The 16,070-nt window shown below is 42.6% G+C and overlaps 1 protein-coding gene across 14 annotated transcripts in view; it reads right to left on the reverse strand.

The window, feature by feature from the left end:
- Nucleotides 1-378: 378 nt before the first annotated feature.
- PPM1L (protein phosphatase, Mg2+/Mn2+ dependent 1L) overlaps nt 379-16,070 on the reverse strand; it is a 287,297-nt gene continuing 271,605 nt past the window's right edge. For all 14 annotated transcript variants that reach the window (XM_007086362.3, XM_042957043.1, XM_042957048.1 and 11 more), the window contains 2 exons: nt 4,390-4,551; nt 379-771 (listed from right to left, as the gene is read on the reverse strand). In XM_007086362.3, the coding sequence (XP_007086424.3) occupies nt 425-771; nt 4,390-4,551 (509 nt within the window). In that variant the 3' untranslated portion in view covers nt 379-424. The remainder of the gene's footprint in view (nt 772-4,389; nt 4,552-16,070) is intronic.

The following is a 16,070-nucleotide window of genomic DNA, read 5'->3' on the forward strand; positions in this document are numbered from 1 at the left end:
GGGGACGCTGCAGCCTGTCTCCTGCAGCTCTGGAGGCCTGCTCTGTTCACGGCTCCGAAGAGAGGACAAAGTCTGATGCCTGGAGAACCCTGTAAGAGATCTTGAAAAGAATCTCAAATGGGAGAATATATGGCACATATGCCATTCACTTCATACGTGTGAATCTACAGCTATATATTTATATATTTTCAACATCGGATGAAAGACTTGGAAAAACATGAAGAAACCATTTTCCAGCCTCTTGGATACATTGGCTGAGAGCACCCTCTGTTCATTACTGCATATAGACCTATGGCCACCAGGGAGGGGGAATCCCATGTCTAGGTAGATGATCCTAATTGTAACTCCCACGCCTTTCACTACATTAAAAGAGACCAGTGTGTTGAAAGTCCTTTAGTCTAAGGCAGACGAAACCCTGAGGGGTTCACTGCTCTTCTGTTTTGCTGCTATTCCTGAACTTCACCACCATGACTGTTATATTGTCAGGGCAGCCTCTGTAAAATGACTGTAAAACTATGCTCTTAGCCCCAAAATGAGGTTCATCCAAGCGCTCCTTGATGAATCGAACAGCTTCTTCATTGCTGAAAGCATCCCAGAGGCCATCTGATGCCAAGATCATGAACTCGGGCTGGAGCTTGTCCAGGTCAAAGGTCAGGATATCTGGGTCTGGGATGACCACATTGAGATTTTTCAGCGGATAATCCCCCAGGGATCGAGACATGGCCAGGATTCCCTGGACCCTCCAGGAGCCATTGAAACTGATAAAACCACCTGTAAAGACAGAAGGAGCCCATTAGCTTGACCAGCCATTATCTCACACACACGGCAGAGTCTGGGTGCATGTACAAAAGGCTCATCTATTGCATGTGCCCCCCTCAGCTCCCCTGGCACTGCCAGGAGAGTATTCCACCACATGACTTGAGGTTTCACACTCTACCAGTAGATCCTCACGTCCTCAGCTTTAGCATCTTAAAGGCTCTGAAGACTATATCAACATAAATATTGAGGGTAGGAAGATACATATAGGTGAGGGCATTGGTTTTAACTCAACAACACCTTGATGGACAGTAGGGAGCACCAGGGTAGGGATCAATGACAATGGCAAAAGAGTGCTGAAAGGCATAAGAACGGGAACCAGAGACCCCCACTGGGCTACTTCATTTAGCTCAAGGCCACCCTTGGGTGCATCTAGATCTCAAAACAACTCCCCAGATAGGATCAGGATTAAAGAAAGGTGTATTTTAGCACAGTGGTTAAAAGCTCAGGCTCTCGGGTTGACTGCTTAGATTTGATTCTTGGCTCTGTCACTTGTAGCTATGTGTGACTTCAGACGAGAAGCTCTATCTCTCGGATTCTAGGTTTCCCTGACTACAAAGAGCGGGCAATAATACTACCTATTCTATTGACTTGTGAGAAATAAAGGAGTTATTCCATATAAATCATTTAGCACAGTGCCTGAATATAACATGCACTCAATATTATCTATTATTATTTTTTCTTGAAGGGAGCTAGAACATTATTCATTCACATATTATTTGTCGGATATTTATTAAATGTATACTCCATGCAAGGCAATTTACAGGCTATAAAGTTATATAAGATCCAGACCTTTCTCAAAAGAAGTAGACAGTCTAGCAGAAAGGAAAAGTCACATGTATTGACAACTGTAAGCACAAAGCAAAGATTTCCTTGAAATCTTGCCATTTGCACAACGTGGATGGAACTAAAGTGTATTATGCTAAGTGAAATAAGTCAGTCAGAGAAAGATAAATATCACATAATTTCACTCATACATGGAACTTAAGAAACAAGACAGATGAACATAGGTGAAGAGAAGCAAAAATAAGATAAAAACAGAGAGGGAGACAAACCATAAGAGATTCTTAAATACAGAGAACAAACTGAGGGTTCCTGGCAGGGTGTTGGTTGGGGGTGGGGGGGGGATGGGCTAAATGGGTGATGGACATTAAGGAGGGCACTTGTTGGGATGAGCACGGAGTGTTATATATAAGTGATGAATCACTAAATTCTATTCCTGAAATCATTATTACACTATATGTCAACTAACTTAGATTTAAATAAATTAAAAAAAAAAAAAGAAGTATTCTTTCAGGGAGAAACTAGCACCTGCTAAATGCTATAATCAGATGGAGAAGGAGCAATGATATCTTTGTGATAGTCAGGGAGGAGTGAGCAGTAAAGCTGGGCTTTGAATGACAGGTAGGACTTCTACGGGCAGGAATATATGAGAACATTCCAGGAAGTGTGGTCTAGTGGGCAAGAGCATGGGCTCCAGAGTCCATGTCCTGGGTCTCAATTCTCGTCTCACCATTCACTAGTTGTGTGTCCTTGGGCACACATGTCTCTATGAGGTCCCACTTCCTTGGTTGTAAAAATGAGGATAACATCACCAATCTCATAAGGTAAGTAAAAAGAAAGCATATGTAAAGAACCAGTCTTGGCTCCCAGCACAGTGAGCAAACAACAATAAATGGCAGCTGATACCATCGCTGTTGTTGGAAACAACAAAAGGAATGAAGACAGACAGACCAACGTGTATTTGGCCCAGACTGGTCGCAGTGTATTGTTATGCTAAGTAGGACAGGGAAAGATGTCCTGAAAGGAAGGCTGAGGTCAGAGAAAACACACATAAAGGTAATAAAACCAATCACTGTCCCTTAAGCCTTGGTATAAAATACACCCTTGACACAGCCGGTTCGATTAACTTCCTTGGAGACTGTGTCCAAATTGGCTTCTATAAAGCATCCCTGCAGGGTGGGGGTGCAGGTGTTGGGTCTGGCAGGGATGAGGAGGAAGGATAAAACGGGAATGCCATTTCAGAAGGGCACGCTGGATGCTATGATGACATTTCAAGGTATCGTGCATTGCACACACACCCTTGCCTGTGTTTACACGAGCACAGAATAACTGTGTCATAAGTCCAGGGTTGCAGTGGACTCACAGGGAAATGGTGTCTTTGTAAGTAAGGAAGCCAGCAATTTTGCTCATATTACTTGCAGCTGGACAGATGCTCCTAAAACATCGTCTGTTCCATCCCACCAACAAAAAACCTGACCAAAGCTTTCATTAAAAATTATTCTGCATCTCAAGCAGTCACTGAAGCAGAAGGTTGTAATAAAATTCAACACTTTTTGACTCAACAGTACAGCTTCCTACTGTGAAAACTCAAATGTTGATTAGGTTCTGGGCAGAAGCTGACCTGTAGAGACTGAGAGTCAACTGCAATTACCCTGGGCAGCAGGGGCCCATTCTGGTTAGAGACCCAGGGTACGTGAGCTCCCCTTGGACAGCTGGGTCTGCCGCCTGGCATACTGCACAGAGCCTACATGCCTCACTTCTCAGTCTGCAGAGGGAGGGACTCCTCCTTTCCACAGCTAGAAAAGAATCCCTCCAAAGTGAATTATGAAAATATAATCATCAACTGATCTTCTTCCTTCAAGTCTCTGTCCTAATGTCACCTTGGTGAGGCCTATAGTGACCACCCCTGACACTCCCCATTCCTTTGCCTGCTTTGTGTCTCTTCATAATGTTTATCACTTTGTAATATACTAGATAATTTACCTATTTTTACTTATTTATTGTTAATGTCTGTCTACTCCATTCCCCACCCCATCCCAATTCCAGAATATAAGTTTGTATCCCCAGCCTCTAGATATAGAAAGAAATTAATAAAAAAGGGACACCCCCAGCCCCACCCCAGAATATTTACTTGTGCCAAGCACTCACTGAGTTAGGTGCTGGGAGCAGAGAGAGGAACAAGACCAAATTCCTGCCCTCAGAGAGTTCACAATCAGGAAGACAGGACAGATAGGAGAGCCAAGTATGTCCATACATTGTGAAAGGTAACCCGATAGGTTACCCACATAGGATGCTGGGAAAGATGAAGGGGCACCTAATCTAGACTGGGGGAGCCTTTGGCGCAGTGACAGGGCAGACTTCCAAAAGGATGCCTTTAAACTGAATCTTAAAGGACAAGTAATCGTTATCCAATGGATGGTGGGGATGGCACGTGCAAAGGCACAGAGCTACCAGAGACGTGGTTCATTTGGGGAATGGTTAGTAGTTTGGGGTGGCTGGAGGAAACAGAGTATGGCAAGCAGGTGCCCAAAGATCTCGTTAGCCTTTAAACAGGCAAAGGGCTTTGGGGGGGCCCTTTTGGAATCTTTGGCCTTGAAGAAGGGCAAGTTCCGTGGTCATTTGACAAGATATGTCCCAAAGTTAAGTCTCAGCTACCTCAGCACCAGCCTCTGTGTTCATCTACTAATCACTGGGTAACTGAACATCTCATCCCCCACAGGCAATCCAAGCAAGCCACCTTGTTCACCGAACAGGATGGCAGACAGTCCTTGGAGGTATTCACAAGCTCACCAGCTCTCTTTATCCTCTTTCTTTCTTTCAGTTGGTAAGGCTTATGATCATGAGACAAAGGAATGGCGTTCCCATCCTTGTCACACAGGACCCCTCTTGAGTCACCCACGTTGGCCACAGTGAGGTCCTTATCTGATAGCAGAGCAATCAAACACGTTGTACCTGAAAAACAGAAGAGAGAGGGGCAACGTGAGAGGTCAGCAGTGCATTGAGATTCAGCTATTTCTCCGTGTTACTGGATTCTTCAGTCATTAAAACTGCTCCTGCTGGGTGAGAATTTAACTCCAGACACTCTGAGAATGATGGCTGTTCACTTCAACAACACTGATCAAATCCGACAGTCCATTTTCTTAACCATGTTAGAATGTTACTGAAATAAGCTAGGATAACATTATCATTTTCCCAAATCATTTTTGTTTCTGCTCCTCTTAATTTAAACACGTATCACATTTAAAAGGATTAGGAGAGAGTCCAAATCAATTTGAAGCTTCAGACAATTGATACATATTTTTTGCTTCTCATTGGTGCCTAATCTCTGTGAAGTCCCAGAAGGTGGAGAGGATAGGGGTTGTGTGGGCTCCTCAGCTAGAGGGGCTGGAAGAGGCAATAAATGACAGATGCCAACAGCCTGATCTTATGGCGTCATGGGGAGCCATGAAGGAGCTGCCTATACAAACTTGCCTACACAAAGTCTGATGGCAAAGACTGGTACCCAAAAACAGATCAGCTCCAGGGTGTGATGGGGACAGACTATAAAGGGAGAAGCAAAAAAACCCTACAGTGATGATAGAGATGAGATCGAGATAGATGGGAGGTGGGGGGTTGGGGTGGTCAGAGTCAGAAGGGAAGCAAGACTGATGACCTGCTTGCTTATACAAGACACAAAAGGACAAGCTCTTCTCAAACCATTCTTGAAATGAGAACGGGTAAGAGCAAATAAGAGTTGGACAGTCCTAGTCTACTTGGAGATTGCCCTTATTTCCCACCTGGTGTCCTCTGCCCAGCTCTTTCCATTCTCCCTCCTCCCTTCTGACAATGTCACTGAGTATGCAAATACCCACTGAAATGCACAACCCATTAAGCTGTAGCTTCAAACTGTTAACGCCTTTCCTTGTTAAAATTATCCATCAATGTCTTCATTAATATTTCCCTCCTCGTTTAGAAGGTTATATTCTATAACAGAATGTAAACTGCATCTAAACGGCTCTTTCGTCTTTACAGAAGAAGAAACAAGATTGAATTCTTAAATGGACGTAAAGAATAAATGCAGCTCAATATCAAGAGCAGGGAGAATAATTAGCATATTTAGCATATTCGGGTATTATAGTTCAGTTTGAAATTCCATTCTCAAGGCTATTTAACTCAAAACTGCCTTGATCAAAAATGGAAATACATGAAATATTGGTTAACTCAGGATTTCTGATATGAAAAGCTTTGTAAAAGAGAAAAAAGATTAATCTTAGGGATTATCCAGGCAAATTGCAAATCTTTTACCTTTAAAAAACACTATAAAAATGAAAATGTAAACACAAAAATAATTCATCAATTAGAAATTGTTATTCTCAGTTTTTGATATCAGTTGCCTTTTGGTCTTGAACAATCCTCACTTTCTCCTCAAGAATCTGATTGGGTTAACATGTCTAACACAATCAGAGAATATAAGGCACATTCTTAAAGTATGAAAGGTAAAATAGAAACATTACTTTAAAGGCGCCCGGTGGCTCAGTCAGTTAAGCATGTGACTCTTGACTTCGGTTTAGGTCTTGATCCCATAGTTCATGAGATTGAGCCCTGCATCAGGCTCTGTGCTGACAGTGCAGAGACTGCTTGGGAGTCTCTCTCTCACTCTCTCTCTCTCTGCCCCTCCCCACTCTCTTAAAATAAATAAATAAACTTAAAAAAAAAGAAATATTACTTCATTGGATATTGCATGGCTTGAAGGCAGTGCATTCTCTTTGGCCCTCTTCCCTTCTCACTCTGCACACTCTGAGAGACCATGTTTTTGACCTCGGCCTCCACTACCATCTAAGCCTGTGCCACTGGCATGGCTGACACTCCCGAGGTCCATACCAATTGGTCTGTAGGTGTTTCCACTTGCCTGTACTGCAGGGGGTCCAGGGAAGGGCTTTGGGCCTTCCTGTGAGGGAAGCAGGTGGATCCACCTGTCTATGGGCCCTTTTCCCACCCCATTTCAGCACAGCAGCTCTACACCCACCTGCTAGCTGTCCTGAGCTGCCAGGTAAGTCTTTTTTTTTTTAATAAAAGAGGAAGGGAGAGGTCAATCCTACAGCTAGAAAAAAAAATTGTTATTTAATCGTATATGTGATTAAGAATCACAGAAGGATTTTAAGCAGGATAGTGTCATGATGACATATGTGTTCTAAAAGATCATTTCAGTGGCAATATGGAAGATAAACTGGATCCAGGGAGAGAGAAAGAGATAATGAGCATCTGAATTAATGTAGATAGAGGGTAGGAGACAGATTATATAAAACCTAGAGAGGTCATAGAGAGTGAGGGAAATAAAGGAGAGGGGGAAACGTCTAGGATAATGTCCTACTATCTGCATGGGGGGAACTGGGTGCTCCATGGATAAGGATTTAAGGGGAGGTCTGCTTAGGGCTTCTGGGAAAGGCTTTCTCTGTCACTAATGGAGACACAACAAAGAAAATGACCCACTTCTTTGGTCCCGTGTTGGCTCATGTGTTTCCCAGAACTGTGGCAGCCATCTTGAGCCTCAGGGTCAAGGCACTCTGCTGAGGAGGGTAGAGCAGAGAGATAAAGAGCCTGAGTCCCTAAGACATCACAGAACTGCTGAACCAGCCTGAAATTGACTTGTCCTGTGAGACATTAAATATCTTTACTGCTCATGGCTTTTTAAGTTGGATTTTTCTGTTCCTGGTAGCATCCTAACTGATTCAGGGGTTTATAGTCCAAAAAAGGGGGTCTAGGGATAGATTTAGAGTGGTTGCTTTTCTTTATTCACTTGCTGTTGGATATACTTAAGATTCATGGCCTGCCAATTCCTTTGTCAAGAACACAATTCCACTGTTTCTATGGGTAAAAAAAAGATGTACCTCATGAGCTGGAGTTCAGCAATTTACTGCTTTGAGACAGTGGGGGCTGCTAATGTGAGCAATGGAATCTCAGACCTGGCCAAAATGGGCGGGCCCCAGATGGTGGAATTAGAGCTGCAGGCTGTTTTTCAGATGACTGAAATGACACCCCTCCCCTCTCTGTAGAAACCTGCCTGTATCTGGGTGGAGGCCCAAGCATAATCTAAAAACTCTGCTTCCCTGGGCCACCTGGGTGGCTCAATCGGTCCGATTTTGGCTCAGGTCAGGACCTAATGATTCGTGAGTTTGAGCCCTGCATTGGGCTCTGTGCTGACAGTGCAGAGCCTGGAGCCTGCTTCAGATTCTGTGTCTCCCCCTCTCCCTGCCCCTCCCCTGCTTGTGCTCTGTCTCTGTCTCTCTCTCTCTCAAAAATAAATAAACGTTGATGAATAATATTAAAAAAACTGCTTCCCTGTAAGCAATTTATCGATTGGGCTTTGCAGTCTTAGTTTGGGATTACAACAGACAATTTATAATGTAATATTCCTTTACAGTACAAACTACCTCGTTGCTGAAAGACTCCCAAAAAACACTGTGTCTAAGAGAAAATGGACAAATCATTGTTTCTTTTGTTCATGTGAGAAAATAACACCTCTCAAATTTTGGCTACAAGTTTTGATATAAAAGATTTATTTCACCATAGCACTATATCAGATACCAGATTCTGGCAATATTACTTAATACCTCAGGATGTTTCTACCTCTGATGTTTCTCATCTAGATGAGAACTTAATTGCAAATCTGGAAGATATCTTGGAAATTTAACCTAGTAGCCTCACTTCACAGATTAAAACAATGAAAAAAGTGAATTCACACAGACTAGACTTCAATGTCCTAATTGAATGAGGTCTGGCAAGCTATTTAACTTTTAAGCCTCAGAAAATGGCATCGAATGTAGTTACTTTAAGCTAGGCGTAATCCTTGTTTTTCTAGTCCTCATTCCTGACATTCAATCCATCATTAAGTTCTGTCACTCTTACCTCTAAGATACATCTTAAACCCTTCCAGCTCTCCTGTTCTCATTGTGTTCACTCTAGTCCAGGCCACAGTCATTTCTAAGTACTGCTATTTCAGCAGTCAGGTGAAAAACAATGATGGCCACATCCTGCATGGTCTGGCCCCCACCTAAACTATCCAATGTCATGTCATACTACTCTTGCCCTTGCTTTCCCTCCCTTCTGTTGCCCAAACATGCCAACCCTTTTGTTGTCCTTAGACCTTTGTACTCACTGTTCCCTCTGCCTCGTATATTTCCCCATCTTTGACACTGGCTGACTAATGCATACAGTGATGTCTTAGTTCAAGTGTGACATCATCCGAGAAGCCTTCTCTGATGGGGTGATCTCCCCTTTATTTCCCTTATTGCCGTCACAACACACACTTATGTAAATATCTTGTATATTTATTTAAACTAATTAATACCAATCTTCCCCTGTACGATGTAAACTTCACAAGGGTAAAGACACTGTCCGCTTGTTTTCCCTACTATAATGCTGATGTCTAGCACAGCAGCCACTCAATATTTGCTGAATAAACGAATTAGTAGATGAATGGATAAATAATCACACGCTATCTCTTTGATCCTGAGCTGACGTATGCTAAGCTTCTGCAGACTTGCTCTGAGCATGTCCACCTCATTCAATAATACAATTTACACCATCTTCTGGATACCACCACAGCAGGGAGACTTAGCGGTAGCAAAATATATATTACACATTGATCAAAACATATGGACCCTCCTATACATGTATAACCAACCATGCACACAGGCACACTGCCAATAACTAGAGAGAGCTTCCAGCCCAGGAGCGTCCCGAGCTCTTCCCTCCAGTCCAGGCTCCTGGTCCAATGCAAATGAAACATGAGTAGGGTTTCTATCCTCACCATGCCTTCCAGAGCCTTGGGAAGTGATAAAAGTGCCTCACGGTGGTCATTACGTGACCAATCTGTGTCTGCTCCTGACTTCAGTTTGTAGTTGAGCAGAACAGACATGTTTTCATGTTGTCCTGTGAATTTTCATTTTCTTTAGGGAAAACCCACAAATGCTAATTATTCATTAGTCTATTCTTCTAAACCAGCATTCTCTCCTCTGATTTAATTCCTGGTAGGCAAAGTAAAGGTATACGAGAAAACCTCTTCTGGACTTATCTAAATACTACGGTTGGATAATATTAGGGACTTAATTCACTTGGTGAGTTGAGCTTGAGAAAAATGTAAATCCTAATGAAGGTTAAGTAACGGGTTAGTTCAGGTACCTTTGAAGACCCTGGTCATCAATGTTTTTAAACTCAATTTAGTTAATAGCAAAGTAGTAATGACAATTTATTTAGCACTCTAAATGCCATTAAGTGGCTCACAAACACACGTGTAGTTGATTTCCTAACTCTTCAGTGGGGGTGAGACAGACTTTATTCCTCCCTTTGAGCAGATAGGAAAATGAGACACAGAGGCTTCAAGTGTCTTACCCATGGTTACACTGCTCGATGCATATGCACTGTGGGACTAAGTGCCTAAAAAACCAGAGAGTCCAGAATTACTACTCTAGTAATGATAACAATAATAGACCCCAATGATAACTTTTCATTATAATGCTAAACATTTACTTCCATTGTATAACTTAATCTGCCTGAGATAAGGCATAATTATCCCCATTTAACAGATGGGGAAACTAGGTCTCAGGATAACCCCCTGTCCTGGTCACATGGTCACATACCTGGACTGACTTCACCAGGCCACACCTTTGAACAATCAGCACTTCTTCCTGTTCTAAGCTGGTCTCTTCCTACTCCCAGAAGTAAAGATTTCTGTGACCTGTTTCTACACTTCTGTGTTTTGAAGAGTCCCCATCAACTTGCCCCCTTTCGCAGTATATGTTGGTACAAGTCACAAAAAAGTTTGTAGATGAGGAAAAAATTTAATCATGTGACACGAGCTTCATTTAATATAACTGTGACTGTATGAACTTAAACAAAGCTGGTACACTGAAAATGCTCAATAATGAGCAATCAGAAGGCAGCCTCACCTCTCTGAAATAAAAAACCAGCGGCTGGGATTAGTTGACCTATAGGCTCTTTTCAATTTTCATATTCTGCTGATCTTGATTTGGAACTGCAAATTCCAATGCCTTTAGAAAAGTAGGACAGGTAGAAGAAAAAGCCCGTGGCCCTCTTGGAGCAGCTTTATCCCCCTACTTTTGACAGGGCCATGGGTTCTGAAATACCTTCTGCTCTAAGGGCAGGTGTGAGGATAAGTAACAACTGAAATCAGATTTAAGTGTCAGGCCCACAACAGGGAATGTGGGTGGGGCTTTTGGCAAACTGGAGAACACACGCTAAGGGGCAGCAGATCCTTAGCAATTAAGGCCATTGCCATGTTGGAATGTAGGCCCCTTGTGAATAGTTCTACAAATTAAAAAAAAAAAAATTAATGTTTATTTATTTATTTTGAGAGAGGGGGTGCAAGCAGGGTAGGGGCAGAGTGAGAGAGGATGAGAGAGACACAGAGAGAGAATCCCAAGCAGGCTCTGTGGCTGGCAGCGCAGAGCCTGACTTGGGGTTCGATCCCACAAACCATGAGATGATGACCTGAGCTAAAATCAAGAGTCAGATGCTTAAGCGACTGAGCTACCCAGGTGCCCCTGAACTCTCCTGATTTTTAAATGTTGGCAACTTAAAAAAAAAAAAAAAAAAATCAAACCGTGCAAAGAAACAAAAGACACTGTGGGTCAGATGATTTTTTGACCCATTAGACTAATAGCCTCTTTTTGGGCCAGGGTGACCCTTTCTTATTCACTGCTCTGTGTGTATGTATTTTAATTATAAAGTCCTTTATCAAAAATTTTTTAAATGTTTATTTATTTTTGTGAGAGAGGGAGACAGAGACAGAGAAAAAGAGTGAGTGTGAGCGGGGGAGGGGCAGATAGAGAGGGAGACATAGAACCTGAAGCAGGCTCCAGGCTCTGAGCTGTCAGCACAGAGCCCGACGCGGGGCTCAAACTCATGAACTGAGAGATCATGACCTGAGCCGAAATCAGACACTTAACCGAATGAGCCACCCAGATGCCCCGATTATAAAGTCTTTTAAAAGAAAATGCTTCTTGCAATACTTATCGCTCTATTCCATAATAGTGCTTTCTACACTGCACAGACTCCTAGCACTAGGAGTGGTGTTAAGTATTTAGGTAACATGAGGTGCTTTTATAACATGTACTAATGGTAGCATTTGTACAATTCACACTTTGTGCTTTGTAAATATATATATTCTAACCATGTAAATATTCACACTCTTATTTAAAAAATATATTAACAGAGTATCTAGGTGTTGAGATTTTAGACCACTTCATTTTCTTTATACCTTTCTGTATTAAGATGAATGTAATGTCATTTAAAACCCAAATGTATTCAAAACACTTCAGGAGCATATCCACTGCATAAAGCCAAGTACACAAGACATGAAGGAGGAAAAGCAGAACTGACAATCTCGTACAGGGGGAAACAAAGCCCAGGAGAACAGCAGTGACAACAGTGACAGCACTATTGCCCGCAGATAGTTCAAATTCAGATTCAGATTCTACCATCAGTGACACACAAGCTAGCCTCAGCTGCCTTTAGGCCTCCCCCTCCCCCACCCACTGCTGAATAGCCTCACCTCATCTCTGAGCAGGGTCACCTTCAACTTCTGCTCAGAGCAGAACTCCCTGCCCTGGTGCCAATCAAAGCACACTATCCTCAATCCCTGGCGCTCCCCACCCCTGCTTTCTATATGCACACAGCTATGATTTAAAAATCGGAGTCATGAGAATCCTTTTTTCTGAAAGTTCACCTTACCACATCATTTTTCTTATGCAAGTGACACTGCAGTTTGATTTTTTTCTGGCAGTGGGAGAGGGAGGCTGGGCAGAGATGGGAGAACTGGGTGGAATTAACTTGGTTTAGGAGCCACATAGTGACTCCCCTCTGTGGCATCAAGTCTTTTGTAAGAGAATAAGGAAAAGTGCCAAAAGGGAGCAAAAAATTGGGGGCGGGGTGGAGAAGAGGTAGGGGAAGCGGATGGGGAGAAGGGGACATACACACGCATACATTTGTGGGTGAGAGAGAGGATTTCATTGAAGGTGTTAACAGTCTCAAGGCCATTCAATATATGCAGCATGGGAAAATCAACACATTTATAGGATGAGGAGAAATAGGGTTTATCTTGTAAAGTTTTGACAATGAACGTTAGCTCAAGAACACAATTTCAGGGCCTAGACGACATCAGGGCCCGGTGACTGACAGAAATTATATTGGTGAGCAGCAACATATTGGAAAAAGAGCAGGCGAAGCCAGTCATTAATGAAAGTATCATGGGGAATGATAAGATCACTGTCAGCAGGGACTTCCAGTCTCCACCTCCCACAGCCAAAGCTGTGAGGAGCCTTGAAACACAGATAAAGTGCCAGGTAGTTTGTAGATAAGACTCCCCGGTCTCCAGCCCCTGTCTGCATAATCTTTAAGTCCGCCAAAGTTTGACCTGCTCAGAGCTTGTTCACCAGTCTTTCTTGTAATAATTAATGCCATGGCAGAGACAGACCTGTCGGGGACAACCTGTTGTCTGGAAAACTAAAGAGCGAGCTCTAATCTTTCCTTCTTCATTCCTTTTTCTCTTAGACAAGAGACTAAGATTCTGACTAAGGACTGCCTGAGTCCTTGCACCCCCTGCTCTAAATTCTCTCAGAGGCAGACCCTCGTCAGCATTATACTAATATGTGTCACTGTCCTGGGAGAATCACCACTCATTAGTCTACCTCAGTGCAGAGAATTACTGAATTAATACTAATTAATGATTCATACTAAAAATCAATAATTCTACTATAATGAATCTTGTAGTAATGCGTCTGACAGTTATTTTATGCTCTGAGAGCCTTGAGTGGAAAGTGACTGGAAAGAGATCTGTGTGTGTAGAGAGGCTTGTGCTGACCAAGTGATGAGAACTATCACATACTGACCACCTACTATGTGTCAGGCCCTAAGCCCAGTCCTTGGCATATATAATTTCTTTCATTTTAACAGCCTATAAAGTCTATTATCCCCATTTTGCAGATGATAAGACTGAGATTCAGGGATTAGCCCAAGGCCACACAGCCAAGTGAGAGGTGGAACTCACCTACTGTTTGCCAGAGTGTTCCAACCTTGAGGCAGGCCGTTACTAGCTCATATTTAATGTTTTTGTGCAAACCAAAGAAAGGTATTTCTTCCTTAAGACAGTTTACCACCAACTCCATAAAATAGCTAAAGTACATATTCAAACTGATAATAACCACAGTGTGAACGGTGCCTTCTAGCACTCATGTAGTCAAACCTGCACAATGATACCGGGACCCTGCTTCTAGGCTGTATCTTGCCCTGCACACCCAGGAAGAAACCTACCATGGAAGAAGGTCACTTGAGAAATTCCAGCAGAAGAGCATATCAGAGGGTTTCTACTTCACACAGAGTCTGGTAGCAGCCCCAAAGCAACCTGAAGAGTGAAATATTGGTAGCAACATCTCTAAGGCCACATCTGAGTGTTACTGAGAACACATTAAGGCCTTCTTTACTCAAGAAGGCAGAGTATCTCTGTGGGCTTCCAAAGAGAGAAAGCAGTGATGGGACATGCCCATACACACCTCCCACAGCTTCTGTGAGTCCCTGGGCTGGGCACAGATAGGAAGCTCTCCCAGATGGCACATTTTGGGTGCTCCCTTGCAACCCAAAGCTGCCTCAACTCCCCCTCATCACATTCCAGAGGACAGAGTGGCAGAAATAACATTTTGTGAGAAAAAGGTCTATTACAAATCACGAATTTTCATTTCCTAGGTGAGATTTTTGCATAAGCAAAAATTTCATCCATGGACTGTGACACTGGCTGAACGTGAGCCAGTCAACTTGATGACAAATTCTATTATTTTAAACCCTAGTGCTAATTCTAAAAAATTTCTTTTAATGTTTATTTATTTTTGAGAGAGAGAGAGACAGAGAGAGACAGAGTGTGAACGGTGGAGGGGCAAAGAGAGAGGGAGACACAGAATCCGAAGCAGGCTCCAGGCTCTGAGCTGTCAGCACAGAGCCCAATGCAGGGCTCAAACTCACACACCATGAGATCATGACCTGAGCTGAAGTCAGACTCTCAACGGACTGAGCCACTCAGTCACCCCAAACCCTAGTGCTAATTCTAGATGTAGGTATACTTGGGCTTTTCCTTGGCAAACACATAGTAATTAATAAGATGACCAGTAGAAATAAGAAACAGTGTATGAGTGCCAGAAAGGTTTTTTCCACAAATGAGGTGTGCCACCCTAAATAGGAAAAGTAATCTATTTAATGGGGCAGAGGAAGTCATAATTCAAGCTTTTAGAGTCCGATGGAGTATTCATTTAATTTTCACACCTCCCCAGAGTTAAAATATAGATATGTCGTCTGATGCTCTTGAACCCTGTTTTGAAATTGAAATCTTCTTCAACTTTACTTTCAACTGCTATAATAGTAAAGTTTATTTCACCCTTGAGTGTGGCCTGGACACCCTTCTCATCCTTCCTTTTCAGTTAAGTATAAACATGATAAAGTGAGTTGGTTCCCATTAAATGGATCACGTGCACTGGAGAGTCTTAGAAAAACCTAGAAGGTCCTCTTGCTATGGGAGTTTTCATCTATACTCTCTGAGCATGACTATTTTAAGGTATAAATAAGCAGGCAAGCTTTTGTGATGCTCACTGATATACTTCTCATAACTACTGCTGACATTTAGTTCAGATGATAGTATGTTACTGAAATTAATTTAATTACATTATCACATACTGGATCCTAAGTCCAGTATCTTTTAATAGTAAATAAAATTAATTTCATGGTTCTTTGATTCTTCTTACATAAGCCAGAGAAGCACTGGCTACATTTTTTCATGTCTTCATGTTATTTGAGGATTCTTCAGTGAGATATCTCACTTTTCTCTAGGGTTCCCAGCAAATTACAAGTAGTCTCTGCTTCTTTATGAATGTTGGAAGAGTGGGCATAATAGGAACTTTGGAAATTAAACTTTATAAAAGGGGCATTTGCTTTTTAATAAAAGGCAGAGAGGAGAATGGCAGAAAGAGAAGAGGGAAGAGGAAGGCTGGAAACTGAGAGGTGCAGCCTGATTCATCTGGTGCTTAACAAAGAATTACATTTTCTTTGGCTTTTTTTTCTGTTAGCATAGAATCAACCCTCTTCCCTTTGGTTTCAGTTCAAAACAAACCTGGTCTTGGGGCGCCTGGGTGGCTCAGTCAGGTAAATGTCTGATCCTTGACTTTGGCTCAGGTCATGACCTCAGGGTCATGAGATCCAGCCCCGAGTCAGGCTCTGCACTGGGCATGCAGCTGGTTTAAGATTTTCTCTCTCTCTCTCTCTCTCTCTCTCTCTCTCTCTCTCTCTCCCTGGCCCTCCCTCTCTCTCTCTCCCTCTGCCCCTCCCCTGCTCATTCTCTCTCTAAAAACAAACAAATCTGACCTTTGAGTTTATTCAGTTATTTAAATTACTGTATAGCTATAAATCTATTTACATATTCATGTGCTGGAAGA

Source organism: Panthera tigris, chromosome C2 (assembly GCF_018350195.1).
Source record: "Panthera tigris isolate Pti1 chromosome C2, P.tigris_Pti1_mat1.1, whole genome shotgun sequence".
Classification (NCBI taxonomy): domain Eukaryota; kingdom Metazoa; phylum Chordata; class Mammalia; order Carnivora; family Felidae; genus Panthera; species Panthera tigris.